This window comes from Emydura macquarii, unplaced genomic scaffold (genome assembly GCF_026122565.2).
Source record: "Emydura macquarii macquarii isolate MOO-44397 ecotype Brisbane River unplaced genomic scaffold, CSIRO-AGI_Emac_v2 contig_1203, whole genome shotgun sequence".
Lineage (NCBI taxonomy): Eukaryota > Metazoa > Chordata > Testudines > Chelidae > Emydura > Emydura macquarii.
In genome coordinates, this window is record NW_027131340.1 from 67,401 (window position 1) to 83,890 (window position 16,490).

The following is a 16,490-nucleotide window of genomic DNA, read 5'->3' on the forward strand; positions in this document are numbered from 1 at the left end:
GCGGAGAACAGCTGATCGGCGGCGCGGAGAACAGCTGCTCTCGGTGGCGCAGAGAACAGCTGCTCTCAGCAGAGAACAGCTGATCGGCGGCGCGGAGAACAGCTGATCGTCAGTGCAGAGAACAGCTGCTCGCGGAACCCTAACAGTGTTCCCGCGGAACCCCAGGGTTCCACGGAACACCAATTGAGAAACACTGGTGTAGACAAACCCCCGGACTGCAAGGGCCCATGCAGATCTCACGTCTCCCGCACGCTCCAAAAGCAGCGTTAACCCTTCCTCCCCCCTCCACTGGGTCGTGATGGGAAAGAACCAGGGAAACTGAGGCAGGCTCATCTTTGTACAATGAACAGAGGAGATCCTGCCTTTGTCACAGGCTCCATAACGCTGGGGCAGCTCCATGGGCTCGGGAGGTGCTGGGCAGCGCAGGCATAGGCCACGCAGCTGTTCTCATGCTGGGTGACCAGTGGCTGTCTTGTACACCACCTGGTGTAGATTTAACAGAGGCTCATGCACCCCATAGCCCAGGGGGCTCCCCCTAGGATCTGGGAGACGGACATTAAACCCTTCCTCCCCCTAGGCAGGCACGGGATTTGAGCCTAACTCATCTGTGCCCCAGGCGAGAGCCCTAACGTCCCGCCCTTCGCGCCTCTGCCCCTATGAAAATGTTTTCCCTTCTCTAAGATGGCTGCCCTCCTTTCCTCTATGGAAGATGAAGCCTCAGAGTTCCCTAAACAATGATGTCTCCTACCATGGGCCTAGCCAAGATGGCGGCCCTTATCACAGCCTGAGCCGTCCCTATCAAACATGGCCGCTTATATTGCCCTCACGTTGCCCGGTCCAAACATGGTCGTCGCACTGATTGCTGCGCCAACTAGCCAATGGGCCTCCAATCTCAGCCGCGCGCGCGCACTGCCCCGCAGCGCCAAGCCACCGTCCTCCAATGGGATTGGGGTAAGGGCTTTGGCCAGTGATTGATGGTCTCTCTGCCAATAGAGATGGGACTCGAGGACCAATAGAGAGCGGAGACGGGCGGTGCGGTACTTCCGGGTTGGGAGTGAAGGGGGCTGGGCTGGCTGGGCTGGGGCTGGCCTGGAGCCGAGCCGAGCCGAGGCGGGTGGCGGGACGGCTCCCGACTCCTCCCGACTCCTCCCGTGTCCTGGACCCTGGGTCCTGGGTCCGCTCAGTGGCTGGGCTGGGCTGGGAGAGGCCAGGCCGGGCCGGGCGCCGGGCTCTGTCCCGGCTCGGGGGATGCTGCGGGGCCGCGGGGAGCAGTCCCGGAGCCGGTGTTGCTATGGAGACCCTGATCCCCGTGATCAACAAACTGCAGGAGATTTTCAACACGGTGGGGGCCGAGGTGATCCAGCTGCCCCAGATCGTGGTGATCGGGGCCCAGGTGAGACCCCCCCATACCCCCCATGTCCCCCATCCTTCGCTCCCCAGGGGATCCAGCTGCCCCAGATCGTGGTAATCGGGGCCCAGGTGAGACCCCCCCATACCTCCCATGTCCCCCATCCTTCGCTCCCCAGGGGATCCAGCCCCCCAGATCGTGGTGATCGGGGCCCAGGTGAGACCCCCCCATACCTCCCATGCCCCCATCCTTCGCTCCCCAGGGGATCCAGCCCCCCAGATTGTGGTGATCGGGGCCCAGGTGAGACCCCCCATGCCCTCCCATCCTTCGCTCCCCAGGGGGATCCAGCTGCCCCAGATCGTGGTGATCGGGGCCCAGGTGAGACCCCCCGACCCCCCCATGGCCCCCCATCCTTCGCTCCCCAGGGGGATCCAGCCCCCCAGATCGTGGTGATTGGATCCAGTTGAGACATCACCCCCGCCCAGCATGCTCTCAGCTCAGAAGCCCCAGCTCCTCTTCTCCTTCTCTCCACCTGATCCCCATCTTACTGCCCCTCTCCCCCTTCTCCCATCCAGTCACCCTCAACCTTAACCCCATCTCCCCCCTCCTCACAGAGCAGCGGGAAGAGCTCAGTTCTGGAGAGCGTTGTGGGCCGTGACTTCCTGCCCCGGGGCTCAGGCATTGTCACCCGGAGGCCACTGGTCCTGCAGCTGGTGTACCTGCCTTCGCTGGAGGAGCGGCAGCGTTCAGTGAGCGGGGAGACAAGTAAGGGGTGCTGGGAGCCAAGGTGGCCTTCCCTGGGCTGTGAGGATGGGTGGCAGAAGGTTGTATGAGTGTCCAGGACTCCTGGGTTCTATCCCCTAGTTTGGGAGGGGAGTGAGTTAGAAAGGGGGCCCATCCCCAGCTATGGGAGGGCAGTTGGGTCTAATGTTAGAGCAGAGTGGGCTGGGAGCCAGGACTCCTGGGTTCTATCCTTTGCTCTGCAGTACCATTCTGTGGGAGACCCCCCCTTGCTCTGGGAGGTTGAGGATAGAGACCCCAAAGGCTGAGATGGTGACATCCCGAGGTGCCCTGCTCACAATGACTTCCTTCCCCTACTGCTGGGGAACACGGGTCTGTGGATTGTTTCTGTGGGGAGCCAGTGTCCCCGACAGCTGCTTGGAGCGGGACTAGAAACTCCTTGAAGCCCCAACCCTGGCCTGGGGGACTGAGAGTGACCCTCTGAATCTCCTGTCCCTGCAGGTATCCAGGCTGAAGAGTGGGCGACCTTCCTGCACTGCAAGCACAAGGTAGGGGCCCTGCTCGGGACCTGGGGGTGCCCCCTCAACCCACATCTGGGTCTTAGAGGGGAGTGATGGTAATGGGGGTGGGTGGGTGACACCCCTCCTTGACCTGTGTCTGATGGGGAGTAATAGAGGTGATGTTCTCAGTAGCCTCCCTTGCCCTCCTCCTTTGCCCCCCAGCTGTGGGTCATCACACACCCAAAGAGCAAAATGGCCTCCCAAGGGGGAGGGGGCATCTCGCCCCACGGTCCCTGTCTCAGGGCCAGCCCTGCCCCCCCTCTTTGTTTCATGGGTCCTACTCTTTCCCCTCTCAGACCTTCACTGACTTTGATGAGATCCGGCAAGAGATCGAGACTGAGACTGAGAGGATGACAGGAGCGAACAAGGTAACGAGCCCCTGTGAAACCAACTGCCTCAATGTGTGTGTGAACCCAGGAGTCCTGTCTCACAGCCCCCTGCTATAACCAACGAGATCCCACTTCCCTCCCAGAACTGGAGAAAGAACCCAGGAGTCCTGGCCTCCCACACAACCTCCTGCCCAGCGCCCCCTTACCTGTGTCCTGTTATCATAGAATCATAGAATATTAGAGTTGGAAGGGACCTCAGGAGGTCATCTACTCCAACCCCCTGCTCAAAGCAGGACTAACCTCAACTATATCATCCCAACCAGGGCTTTGTCAAGCCTCAGCTTAAAAACCTCTAAGGATGGAGATTCCACCACCTCCCTAGGTAACCCATTCCAGTGCTTCACCACCCTCCTAGTAAAAAACTTTTTCCTAATGTCCAACCTAGACCTCCCGCCCTACAACTTGAGACCGTTGCTCCTTGTTCTGTCATCCGCCACCACCGAGAACAGCCTACCCCCATCCTCCCTGGGACCCCCTTTCAGGTAGTTAAAGGCCGCTATCAAATCCCCCCTCACTCTTCTCTTTTGCAGACTAAACAAGCCCAGTTCCCTCAGCCTCTCCTCATAAGTCCTGTGCTCCAGCCCCCTAATCATTTTGGTTGCCCTCCGCTGCACTCTCTCTAACTTGTCCACATCCTTTTTGTAGTGGGGGGCCCAAAACTGGACACAATATTCTAAATGCGGCCTCACCAATGCCGAATAGAGGGGAATAATCACTTCCCGTGACCTGCTGGCAATGCCCCTCCTAATGCAGCCCAATATGCCATTAGTGTTCATTGCCACTTCTCCAGTAAGAGTACATGCACCAGCGTCAGGATCCAGTGATGGAACCTAGGAGTCCTGGCTCCCAGATTCCTGCTCTAACCCTGCTGGTTATTGCTCTGCAGGGGATCAGCCCGGAGCCTCTGTACCTGAAGATCTACTCCCCACGTGTCCTGAACCTGACATTGGTCGACCTGCCAGGGATTACCAAGGTCAGAGGCGGGTGCCCCAAGAAGTTGGGGGGAGAGGCCCTTGAATGGGGTGGAGAGGGGTAATGCCCCATGGGAGTTGTTGGCAGCAGTATTTCCAAAATTTGGCTTATTCCTGTTCTCACTGGGAGACCTTCCCAACTAGAGATGCTCAGCCAGTTGGTGTCTATAATCAAGAGTTCTGGCTCCCAGCCCCCCTGCTCTAACCTACTATGCCCCGCTCCCCTCCCAGAGCCGAGGAGAAAACCTAGGAGTCCTGGTTTCCAGCCCACTTGCTCTAAACTACTAGGCCTTGCTCCCCTCTCAGAGCTGGGGATCGAACCCAGAGTCCCAGCCTCCCCTGCTACAACCACTAGACCCGACTCCCCTCCCAAAACTGGGGAGAGAACACAGGAGTCCAGGCTGTCCTGTATTTGTGTGTGACAGGGACCTGCACTGACTCTTCTCTCCCCTCCCCAGGTGCCTGTGGGGGACCAGCCCCCCGACATTGAGGGCCAGGTGCGAGCGATGATCCTGTCGTACGTCTCCAACCCTAACAGCCTGATCCTGGCTGTGACAGCCGCCAATACCGATATGGCCACCTCTGAGGCACTCAAGCTGGCCCGGGATGTTGACCCTGACGGTACTGACGTGAGGGGGCACCCCCTTCCTCCCATCACCCCCCTGGAACCCCAAGGAGTGGTTGAGGCTGAGATCTGGGAGGGGCTGTGACCTCTGCCTGGAGGGAATGAAGTGGAGGCAGGTGGAGAGGTGTGGAGCAGCAGGGTCCTGGGTCCTCTTGGTGGGCCGGGGAGGGCTGTAGTGGATTCACTGGGTGTTTGATGCTGCAGCCTTCACAGACTCTGGGGAGTTCCCTCCTTTTAAGACTCTGGGCTTAACTGGTTTCCCTGTAGCTCCCTTGTGCTCCAGCCTCTCTGGTCCTCCCTGTGGCTCCCAATGGGGAATTTGGGTCCCTGGTAGAGATTTCACCCCTCATTGAAATGATGTAGCCAGCAGGGAGCAGTGGAGATGTGGGGCAGCCTTTGCAATATGCGCTGGTGTTTCTTGGTCCCCTGGAATCTGGGACTGGAAGATGCATGTAAGAAAGGAAAAGCCAGGCTTAGGTCAGAGTTTGTGTCGCCTGAATCACGTGCCCTGCTGCTCCAGAACCTCCTGGGTCCTACCTCGCCATGGCTACGCTACAGGGGCTGGCGCGGCATGGCACAGGCACCGGGGCTGTGCTAGCCTAGACGCAGCCTGCCCGATGGAGGAGTTTCCCTAGTGCCGGAAGCGCTCATCTGTCAGCACAGCAGCATCTATGCCAGGGGTAGGGCGATTGTGTGGGTTTTCACACCCCTGACCCACGTAGATGGGTCGACCTCAGTGGAGAGTGTAGTCCAAGCCTAGGTCTCCGTCTCTGTCTCTGAGCCTGGGCTGGAGAGGCATGGCTTGCCTGATTGCCCTAACTTCTTCCTCTCCCGCAGGGCGCCGGACATTGGCCGTGGTCACCAAACTGGACCTGATGGATGCTGGAACAGATGCCATGGATGTCCTGATGGGCCGGGTCATCCCTGTCAAGCTGGGCATCATTGGGGTGGTTAACAGGTGGGCAGGAGGGTGGGGGTACAGGCAAAAGGGCAGTCCTGGGGGGGCTGCATGGAGGTGGGAGTGCACATGGGGGGCTGCTGGGGAGGGATAGGCAGTGCTTGGCTGGAGTTGGGGGGGCTGTAGGAGACAGTCTGTGCTGGAGTTTGGGGTGGGGTGGGCTGCAGAACTGTGTGCTCCTCACCCAATGCCCCCTCCCCAGGCTGGAATGAAGGGAGTATCCCAGGGAAGAAGCCACAGAGAATGATTTTGCTCCCTCCCCCCTCGGCCCCCAACCCTCCCAGGAGTCAGCATGACATCAACACTGGCAAGAACATTGCGGAGTCACTGCAGGATGAGCAGGGCTTCCTGCAAAAACGGTACCCATCTCTGGCCAACCGCAATGGCACCCGATACCTGGCCAAGACCCTCAACCGGTGAGTAACAGCTGTGAGGGTGCAGATGCCAGCTAAGACCTGGAGGGCTGGAGGCTGCTGGGACTCTGCTCTCCCTGCTGTGGGGGGCCAGAGGAGTAGGGCTGGGGAGGAGCCAGTTGAGTAATCTGTTGTGCCTGTGCACACTCGCAATGTCCCTTCTCCTGGGCCAGCCCAGCCCAGCCCAGCCCAGCCCAGCCTTCAGCGGCAGCCTGCACCAGGCAAACAGAATATAAGTGAGCCTATTTCAAGCTGAGCAGAAAGAGGAGGGTGTGTGGGTGTCACAACTGATGACCCCACTCTCCTGCAGAATTCGCTTTCACTAGAGTGTGGCCAGGAGCGTGGGGGGCAGTGGGCAGAGCAGGGGTGCACATGGGTGGCGGAATCACCCCAGCAGAGGAGCTGAGCCCTGGCTGGCAGGGCTGGGGTCCAGAATGTCCCCCCTGAAAGGCTGGGTTCAATGAGCTCTTTCCTGTCTGCCCTCCCTGTCCCCTCCAAGGCTGCTGATGCACCACATCCGGGACTGTCTGCCAGAGCTGAAAACCCGGGTGAATGTGCTGACAGCTCAGTACCAGTCGGTGCTGCAGAGCTACGGGCAGCCCATCGAGGACAAGAATGCCACCCTGCTGCAGATCATCACCAAGTTCGCCACTGAGTACTGCCACACCATCGAGGGCACCGCCCGGAACATAGAGACCTCCGAGCTGTGAGTGCAGGGCAAGGCATGGTGGGCAGAGAACGTGGAGCTGAGAGTTATGGAGCATGGGGGAGGAGGCAATGGGTGGGCAGTGCTGAGTGGCAGGATGAAAGGGGCCAGTTTTGGGGGGTGCTCTGTGCTTTGGCTACTGTTTCTGTGCCCCCAACCCTTCTGTCTCTTCCCCCTCTCCCACTCCCAGCTGTGGGGGTGCCCGCATGTGCTACATCTTCCATGAGACATTCGGCCGGACGCTGGAATCCATTGACCCGCTGGCTGGGCTCACCATGCTGGACATCCTGACAGCCATCCGCAATGCTACGGTATAGAATCATAGAAGATGAGGGTTGGAAGGGACCTCAGGCGATCATCTAGTCCAACCCCCTGCTCAGAGCAGGACTAACCTCAGCTAAACCATCCCAGCCAGGGCTTTGTCAAGCCGCAGCTTAAAAACCTCTAAGGATGGAGATTCCACCACCTCCCTAGGTAACCCATTCCAGTGCTTCACCACCCTCCTAGTGAAAAACTTTTTCCTAATGTCCAACCTCGACCTCCCCCACTGCAACTTGAGACCGTTGCTCCTTGTTCTGTCATCTGCCACCACTGAGAACAGCCTAGCCCCATCCTCCCTGGAACCCCACTTCAGGTAGTTAAAGACCGCTATCAAATCCCCCCTCATTCTTCTCTTCTGCAGACTGAACAAGCCTAGTTCCCTCAGCCTCTCCTCATAAGTCTTGTGCTCCAGCCCCCTCATCATTTTTGTTGCCCTTCGCTTGACTCTCCAACTTCTCCATATCCTTTTTGTAGTGGGGGGCCCAAAACTGGACACACTATTCCAAATGCAGCCTCACCAATGCCAAATAGAGGGGAATAATCACTTCCCGCGATCTGCTGGCAGTGCTCCTACTAATGCAGCCCAATATGCCATTAGCCTTCTTGGCAACCAGGGCACACTGCTGACTCATATCCAGCTTCTTATCCACTGTAACCCCACTGTAACTGTATAGTATCTCCCAGGGCCTCCCCGGAGCCCCCCTCTCACCCACAGCCTCCTGTTATACTAATTGAGATGGAGTAAATGGGCCAAAGATGTTCCCATAACCCAGTCACTCTCCAACGTTAAACAGTATTAAACAAGGTCCAGGGTTTGGTATCCAGAGACCTCAGCCAGCGTAGCACCTCTGCCAGCCTTGTGACCTTGTATTCATGATACAGAGAAGAAGGAAGGCGAGTGGAAATGTGCAGTCTGAAGTCAGGGTTTTAGGCTAACAGCCTTTCTTCTTCCCTTTCTCTTTAGCTGGAGAGGGGTGCTAGACAGCAAAGCCCTCCTGGCTGACAGCCTTTTGGGGAAAAGAGAAGTTAGATGGGCTGGGTTGGAGCTGTGTCCAATCCTGTTTTATCCCATGTGGTGTTTTGGGATTCAGCAGGAACTGGCAGAGGTGGCAATGTCATCTGGGGCCCACTCCAGTCAAGACTCTCTGGATTAGGAAGAAGAAGGGCTGGGGTCCCAGCTGTGGGGGGCAGATGGTGAAGCTTGTTTCAGAAGCTTCTGTTCTTTCTTTAGGGAGTGATGTTTGGAGTAGCCCAGCCCTCGTTATTTTTGCCACCAAATAGGCCAAGCTTCCAAGACACCAGTTCAGGTTAATTACTTTCCGCTCCATGTCTTCAGGTTTTACCCAGCCTGATTTCAGTGCCATGCTCGAGTTCTGTCAGCAACCCAAGTTGTTCATATTTCGTATCTCTGGCTGGTTTGCTTGTATCTCTTTATAATGTTCTTTACTGACAATAATTAACTGGGTCTACTTTTCATGGTTAATTCCCAAGCAGGCCAAAGTTAGACTAATTGTCACAATGCCTCCCCTCCCCAAATGGTACCACCTACTGCCCCTTTGTATTCCCACATGGTACCCCTTACTGTGCCCCCCAACCCTGCATGGTATGGTAACACACACACACCCCTGCAGCCCCTTATGGTCTGTTACCACGCCCTCTACTGCTCCTCCCCAACATGGTATGTGCCTCTTCTCCCAGTGCCCTGGGATGGGACATACCCCGGGGCTGGTGGGGCCAGTCCCACAACACACTGAGTCCCAACTCACTGCGGTTGCCTGGGATCGGCCACCCCGTTGTGTCCTGACTGTAGCTTGTCTCCAGGTTTTCTGGGCCCCTAGGGTGGGTGGGGAATGGAATGAAAGGGTCTCTCTCCCCACTCTCTTCATCCCCATTGGAAGAGGGCTGCACTGATGAGGTCGCTTCCCCTACCCCTAGGGCCCCCGCCCCGCGCTTTTTGTGCCCGAGGTCTCATTTGAGCTGCTGGTGAAGCGTCAGATTAAGCGTCTGGAGGACCCGAGTCTGCGCTGTGTGGAGCTAGTGCACGAGGAGCTGCAGCGCATCATCCAGCACTGCTCCACCTACAACACGCAGGTGCCTTCCCCCCCCACCCCTGGGACCCCGTCACCCAGCCCCGTTCCACCGATAATACACAGGTAACTCACCCATTTGGGGGTGGGGGTGTGACCTTAGTCCAGCACCTGTGGTTTGCCACGTGCTTTCTCCCAGGCGCCAGGACAGGGTTACCAGAGACCAGCCAGCTTTCGTGCCACACAGTGCATTTCTTTAGGATAAAAGCATTACAGGGATGAAACAATAATACACCCCATGGCTGCTGCGTTACTGGTGTCCTCCGTCTTCTCCATGGAGACCCCAGATCCTTCACACCTGCCAGCAGCCCTTGTCCCCAGGCTTACAGTCTCATGTCTGTTTCTGGGTCAAAAAGCAGGACATTCACCCTCTACACCAAAAGCCCTTTATCTCCTGGGTGCCTCAAGCCCAGGTTGACCCAGTGGTGCAATACTCCCAGGGGCAATATGATGTTTTGGGGGTGGGGGTGTGCGTTACCCCTGTAACCATGGGGACCTTGGTGCTGTGCAGATGGGGTTCCATTCCCTGACCACATGAGCACGTACAGTAAAATAATGCTGTTTGCAATTAACTGCTTATTAGGGAAGGAGGGGGAGGTACACCTTCTGTTCTCCCTGGGGTGTCTGGACTCTGCTTGTCACTGGTGGTACTTTTCCAGTGTTAGTTAGCTGTCCTGGGATCTGCTGCAGAGTCCTGCAACTGGATCCAACTGTGAATGTCAGGCTGTGAGGGAAAGTCTCAGATTCAGCCGGATCACGCTCTAAAATTGGGCCCAAACAGACATCTAGTCTTCAGTAATCAAAGATACAGATGTCATTTATAGATGCATCAGTCTATGGCTAATCCATGGGCCCATCGTGTCCTGCACATCTCAGTAGCAGTCTTTTGAAGTGTCAGTGTTTCCAGCGTCTTGCATCTTTCTCACTCTCTTCCCCTCCCCGGCCAGGAGCTGCTGCGCTTCCCCAAACTGCACGAGGCGATTGTGGAGGTGGTGACAGGTGTCCTGCGTCAGAGACTGCCCATCACCAATGAGATGGTAACGCCTGGGGAGGGCTGGGCTGCTATGGGCCCACGCAGGGTAGGAGGCTGGTATGTACTTTGGAGGTGAGAGGGAGTGAAGTCTGTCCCAAGGTGGATTGATTTATATCAGCAAGCAGGAAAATGTGATTAAAATCACCAACTTTAATTATATTTTGCATTTGTACTTTTTAGGAAAATAACTTTAAAAAAAAAAAAGAAAAAGGTGGATTCTCATTGGTTGATAACCACTAAAACATGTTAATTTGCAACTATAGTCTTTACACTAAGTGTGGTGCCTCTTTTGGCTAATCGGGAAGATACGTTAGATCGACTACATTTATTCCATCTGAATTTTTAATTTTGTTACGATGTTAGGAAATGGTGAACGATGCATTTTTTATTGACTAGATGATTAGTAAAAAAAACTTCATTGCTGTTTCTGTGCATATTTAATTAAATTCCAATTTCCATCCAAATACAGTTTGACATAAATTACAAATAAAAAAATTAAATTACCTTAATATATAAGAAAAAATGTTGATCAAAACATGGTTTGCATTTAAAACTAACTGATGTATTCAACAAAGGCCTTTCCCCATGTCCTTTGAATAAAGCCGGGTGGGAACTACTAATTGTAAAATCTCAGACTGGAAGAGGAAAACAAGGATTCCTGCGCAGCCATCTCTCAATTGGGTTTTAACTTTGAACAGAACTAGTTGAATAAACTGAAATGAAGAACGTATTCTCCCCGCACTTGCAGAAGAGGCGACTGCTGTCGAAAGCTGGTTTAACCTTCGACACACTCTGGTTCCAGGTGCTGATCCAGTGACTTCCGTGGTTAGACTTTTTCATTAAGTTGTCAGCAGCAAACGTATTGCTCTTTATTAGAATAATGATGCCCTATGCTAAGGGCTACATTTACTATCCTCTCAATAAATAGGTTCACAACAAAAATCAGATTTATTAAGTTGAAATTAAATACAGGTTTTGTTTTCAAAAGATCATGGCTCATGCTATCCCCAGTGATTAGTGCAGAGACAGGGCTCCTGGGTTCTGTCCCTGACTTCCATCCCATCCCATCCCTCTCTCCTCCACAGGTTCATAATCTGATTGCAATTGAGCTCGCCTATATCAACACCAAGCACCCAGACTTCATTGACACGGCTCTGGTGTCTGCTTCCGTCAGCAGCAGCAAGGTAATTCCTCTTCACTCCCGTCCCGCAATGTCCTAATGCTGACCTTCATCCTCCTCCACTGTCCCATCCCTCCTCTCCCATGGCATGCTGGTGGCCAGCTGGTCTCTGCCACCTCCTTCCCCCCCACACACAGAGTGACCTCCCTGCGGAGGGGACCCGGCGCTGGAAGAGTGACAAAATGGAGGATGCTGGCATGGAGGAGAAGCCCACGTTTTCCAGCCCCAGTCGCTCCCCTGCTGTCAATCTGCTGGACACAGTGAGTTGCATCTGAGCCCCTTTAGCCCTGGCCGATCAGGCCAGCTCTTGGAATTGGGATCCATCTCAGCTTCACCTGTAAGGATGTCAAACAGGCAGGAGTCGGCAGGCCAGCCCTGCCCCAAATATGGATTCACATCTGCTGGGCCGTTCACAGTCTCTGTCTTCTAGGTCATCCACACCCTCATGAGCCCCTCCAGACAACAGCTGATTAATTGTTGGCCGTCAGGGGAGCCCCTACGCCCAGATTTCAAAAGTGGGACAGCAGCATGAAAGGCCATGAGCTGCAGGCAGCTGCTTCCCCACCTTTGTGAGCCACAGATCTAAAGCGGGTCTCTGCGGATCTGCAGGGCTCTACTGATATCTAAAGCACCCATTCTGCTCCGCGTGCCTCGTGGAACATACTGACTGTGTTCTGGCAGGAGGCCTCGTGGTTGGAGTACATCATTTCTCTGGCTCCCTTTTGCACCTTGTCATAGATGCTTAAAATCTTGATTGTCCCTCAGTACGGCAATTTTTCACTGCACCACAACCCTTGGTCCATTGTTTCCTTGCTTAAGGCATACATTTTTATTTCTAGTCTACATTTTCCTAATCATTTATCCCTGTGGGTGGGCCACTCCCCAGCTGGGCAGAACCCCCATTCCCCTCCAAGTCACATGCCCTGTCTCTCTCCCCCTCAGCCTATGCCAGCCACACGGAAGCTGAGCCAGCGGGAGCAGCGGGACTGTGAGGTGATCCGTAGACTGATCAAATCCTATTTCCTCATTGTCCGCAAAAGCATTCAGGACAGGTAGGATTGGGGGAGGGAGGGAAGAAGAGAGAGGCACCAATACTTCTCCTTGGCTTTTAAGGGACACGGCAAGCTGGCAGTGGGCAGGAAGAGGAAGGGCTCTAAATTCTGACTCTACCCCAGTGTCCCCAAGACGGTCATGCATTTTCTGGTGAACTATGTCAAGGATCATCTGCAGAGCCAGCTGGTTGGGCAGCTCTACAAACAGCAGCTGCTGGATACGCTGCTCACGGAGTCCGAGGACATGGCACAGCAGCGCCAGGAGGCTGCGGGCCTGCTCCAGGTGAGAGGGGAATAGGCGTGTCTTTGTCTTGCATGCTGCCTCCCCTCTGCTAATGTCTTCTGTTTCCCATCAGGCCTTGCAGCGAGCCACCCAGACCATCTCTGAGATCCGGGAGATCCAACTGTGGTGAGAGGAGGCTGCCTGTGAGGATGACTGGGGGGGAACGGGGTGTCATAGAATAAAACCTGTTTGTTCAAAGAGCTGGCTCTGAGTGTGTGACTTGGGACACTTCTTCAGATCGTGCTACACTTACAAACGGGGTAGCTAGTGCCGCCTGCCTTTGGGGGTCTGTCCCCTGCCACAGCCAAACCACAGAGCCTCCCCTTGTTCCAGCTGAGTCCCCCGGGGCCAAGCGATCATCCTGTCCCCCAGCCTGGGGGTGGGGTGGGGTGGGGGCTCTGCAGCCCACCAGGGAAAGGCTGTAATAGCCAAGCTGCTAGACGGTGCAAGTGCAGGGGAGGAGAGGATTTTTTTAAAACTCACAAGAAAAAAGGGCCACCATTATGTTGGGCTGTATTGGATCTCAGGAAGTCAGCTGCTTCTCTCCCCTATTCAAAGCAGGGCCAAGCCCGCCTGCAAGGAGGAGGCCATGGGGGCCAGTTTTAGGCCCCTCCCCCCCCACTACAGGAAGGATGTGGGCGATAAGAGCCAATGGCAGGGCTTGGCCCCACTGCAGCCTTTGTCAAGCTTGAACCAACCACGCTCAGCGGTGAGGAAGCAAGGCAAACCGGTCAGGTTTCATCCTGCTCTCACCAGATCTCCCCAGGGGTGCACTCGCCTAGGAGCTGCTGGTGCTTCATATGTGCCAAATACAAGCCCCTGCTTCCCTCGGGTGGCAGCCGAGGCTCATCACATACACACAGTGTGAAAATGTCTGTCACGCTGGATTAGAAACTGCTCAAAAAATCATGGCTAAGAAAACACGGACTTAGGCCCTTAAAAATTTAATGTAGTTGGGGGGAAAAAAATCAGCTCTCCAACTTTGAATTCATGTCAGACAGTGGCCCACTTCCTCAGTGAATTTAAGAGCCTAAAGCAGTGTTATCTGCCTAGTCCCATGTGGGGACGGGGAGTATTTTGCTGTGTTATCGCCTGATTGGGCTACATGTACGATATGGCTGTCATTGGTGTTTAGCGACGCAGTCGGGCCAGTGCGCCTGTCAGCTACGTCGCCCCTGGAATCGGGTAAAGGTGCATAACTTGTCTCGCTCAGGCTGTAGCCTGGCCACCAGGGCCAGGAGCACTGACAACCCCCCCACCCCCCCAACTGGCTGCCAACTAGACATTGGCACCTTCCGCTCAAATGTTGCAGTTGTCCAAAGGTGGGAGGTAGTTCCTGCGCCTGGGTTAGCTGCAGCACCCTGGGCCAGCACAATGGGCTAAGCGAGCCTCTGGGCTGCCTGTTAACCCGTCACTGGCCAGCATGCCTCATGACGGGGGTGTGTATGTCTCCCAGGCTGTAGAGGTGGATCCTGGAAAGGAGAGGCAGTGTGGGTCTTTGGGGAGGAGCCCATGTTGGAGGGAAGAAGGATCCCAGGGAGGGCCGCATAAGGGGCAGCAGGCCTGATTAACTGATGTGCACAGCCCTCCCCTCACCCATCAGAGTGGCAGCAGCTTGCTCTGCCCCTATTCAATGTGGGGCAGTGTCCCCTTGGCATGACGGAGGGGCAGCTGGGCCAGAGCTCCATGTGTGGTGCACCTGCCCCCCCATTCTCACCACCCCAAAAAAGTCTCTGCTGTTCTGCAGGGCAGCACACATCACACCTGCTACACAGCTCAAGGACCAGGGCGCTACAGCAGCACTTCCTACAGTACACAAGGCCCCCAACCCTTTAATGTGGGCCAGGTGAGCTGTGTGTGTATCCCTGGGAGGGAGATCTCAGGGGAAGGTGGCTCCTGGGGGCCTGGGGGAGCGGGGGGGGGCATCCTGGGATGCTATGGGGGGAGTTCCTGGCAGAGGAGCCAAGGGGTGGGGGGTGGATTCCAGTGGGGGCCAGATCCAAGGGGCAGAGCTTGGGGTGGTTCCTATGGGGCTGTGCAGGGGTGGATGCTGGCAGGGAGGGGATGGTCTTTGCCCAGCTTATATTCACACGGACACAGCAAGTTCCCCTGCAAAATTTATTCTAGAATGCAAAGTCTGTCAGCACGAGGGTGAGGGTTATACAGAGCCCCTGGCGGAGTCCCACAGCCCCCCCCAATGCCCCTCCTGGCCAGGCTCTTCTAGCCTCAGAGCTGAAACCAGTCCAAGGTGCTGGCCAAATGTAGGGACCTTCTTTGTTCCCCCAAGACAGTCCAGCTCATGCCTCACCTGCACCCCCAGCGGCACTGGCTCCAGCATCTTCCAGACAACAGGGGCCAAGAGGACATGGTCCCAGCCTCTCACTCTGCAGGAGCTTGGCGGGGAAGAGGGGGGAGCAGGTGCTATCGCGGCACTGGAGGCCCAAACATCTCCATGGTCTGTATCACGAGGGAGAGATGGTCCAGGAAGGAGCTAATGGAAACACGCAGGATCCGGGCCTCATCTGCCTTCCAGTGCCTGGAGGGAGGCGATGGGATGAGAAGGGAGCCTCCCGCTCACCCAGCTCTGCTGGTGCCCCTCACTCCTGACCAGCAGCCCCCTGCTATCCCAGCCCAGGGGTTCCCCCAGACGTCTGCCAGGGCCCCTCACTCCCACTCAGCAGTCCCTGGTGGGTGTGTTTGTTTGTCTCCCTGGGGGAATCACTCACACGTGTAGGAAGTTTTCGGTCACTCTCAGTTCTTTGCTGATCCCCCCCTTGCGGGGCTCAGGGTCTGGGGCCAGGGAGCCATGGGCGATCTGGGCCTCCAGGGGCGATGGGAACGGGACACTCAAGGTGCTGTGGGTGGGTGGGGGGGCGACAGTTAAGGAAAAAGGGAAGAACTGGAAATAGAGGTGAGAGACCTGGCCAAGCCCAAGGGGAGACACCCCCGCAGTCCCCTCTGTGCCTCCTCCCCAGCCCCTCCCAATTCCCTCCCCCCCCCCCCCAGATCCCGCGCAGTCCCCTCTCTGCCCCCCTCCCCAGGCCCCCAATTCCCCCTCTGTGCCCCCGCCCCCAGATTCCCTGCCCCCATGTCCCTCCCCCCAGATCCCGCGCAGTCCCCGCTGTGCCCCCTCCCCCGCAGCCCCCGCTGTGCCCCCTCCCCCGCAGCCCCCGCTGACCCCCTGCACCCCGTCCACACCGGACCCCGGATACAAGTCCAGCCCGGCGGCCTGGTCAGCTCCAGCTTCCTGCATCCCTTCCCGGCCTGGCTCCGCCCCGCACGTGCCGGGGGGGGGGGGGGGGGCGGGATTTTGTGGTCAGGCCCCGCCCCCGCAAACTCCAACCCCCCCGGAATTCGCCCTGCCTGAGCGTCGAGACGCCCCGTCAGGGAACCCACACCGCGCTATAGCAGAGGGAGACCCCCCCCCCCCCCGAATGCACCCAGCTGAGACCCCCCCCCTTTCAACTTCCCACACCCAGGACCCCCCCCCCAGCAGAATCACGCCCCTTATGACTCCCCCATGACCAAGAGCCCCCCCCAGTCTCTAAGCGCACCCCACTGCATTGCCTGCCCTCACCCCATCACTGCCGTGGAAGCACCCCCCCCCCCGAACCCCCTTCCTAGGAGTCCCCACACCTGGGTGGGCAGAGCCATCCCCTTTCATGGGCAGCCCCCGTGCCAGAAGAGGGGCACCTCACTGTAGCGATACCCCCAGTGAACCCCCACCGTTGGGTAGCGCCCCCCCATACACTCCTCGCCTAAGAGCTCGCTCACTACCTCTGGGACACAGTAACCACCCCCCTCTGCGGAAAATACAGCCCGC

At 56.7% G+C, this 16,490-nt stretch overlaps 2 protein-coding genes across 3 annotated transcripts; one reads left to right on the top strand and one right to left on the bottom strand.

Moving 5' to 3' along the window:
- Positions 1–1,141: 1,141 nt before the first annotated feature.
- On the top strand, positions 1,142–12,865 carry LOC137152350 (dynamin-1-like protein). 2 transcript variants are annotated; one of them, XM_067546914.1, is made up of 17 exons: positions 1,142–1,393; positions 1,963–2,113; positions 2,591–2,637; positions 2,946–3,017; positions 3,925–4,011; positions 4,468–4,630; positions 5,472–5,592; positions 5,877–6,008; positions 6,505–6,711; positions 6,902–7,022; positions 8,968–9,123; positions 10,067–10,156; positions 11,238–11,336; positions 11,470–11,592; positions 12,275–12,384; positions 12,508–12,667; positions 12,741–12,865. In XM_067546914.1, exons 1-17 carry the CDS (start codon positions 1,292–1,294, stop codon positions 12,795–12,797), a joined length of 1,998 nt encoding a protein of 665 aa, XP_067403015.1. In that variant the 5' UTR covers positions 1,142–1,291; the 3' UTR covers positions 12,798–12,865. The 2 variants fall into 2 exon arrangements, with proteins under 2 accessions (XP_067403015.1, XP_067403016.1); XM_067546915.1 differs by having other exon boundaries at positions 1,153–1,393; positions 1,968–2,113.
- A 1,733-nt stretch (positions 12,866–14,598) lies between these two features.
- On the bottom strand, positions 14,599–15,948 carry LAGE3 (L antigen family member 3). Its single transcript, XM_067546932.1, has 3 exons — positions 15,880–15,948; positions 15,394–15,522; positions 14,599–15,203 (listed from the first exon to the last, which is right to left on the bottom strand). The coding sequence occupies exons 1-3, from the start codon at positions 15,918–15,920 to the stop codon at positions 15,089–15,091; spliced, it is 285 nt and encodes a 94-aa protein (XP_067403033.1). The 5' UTR covers positions 15,921–15,948; the 3' UTR covers positions 14,599–15,088.
- Positions 15,949–16,490: the final 542 nt, after the last annotated feature.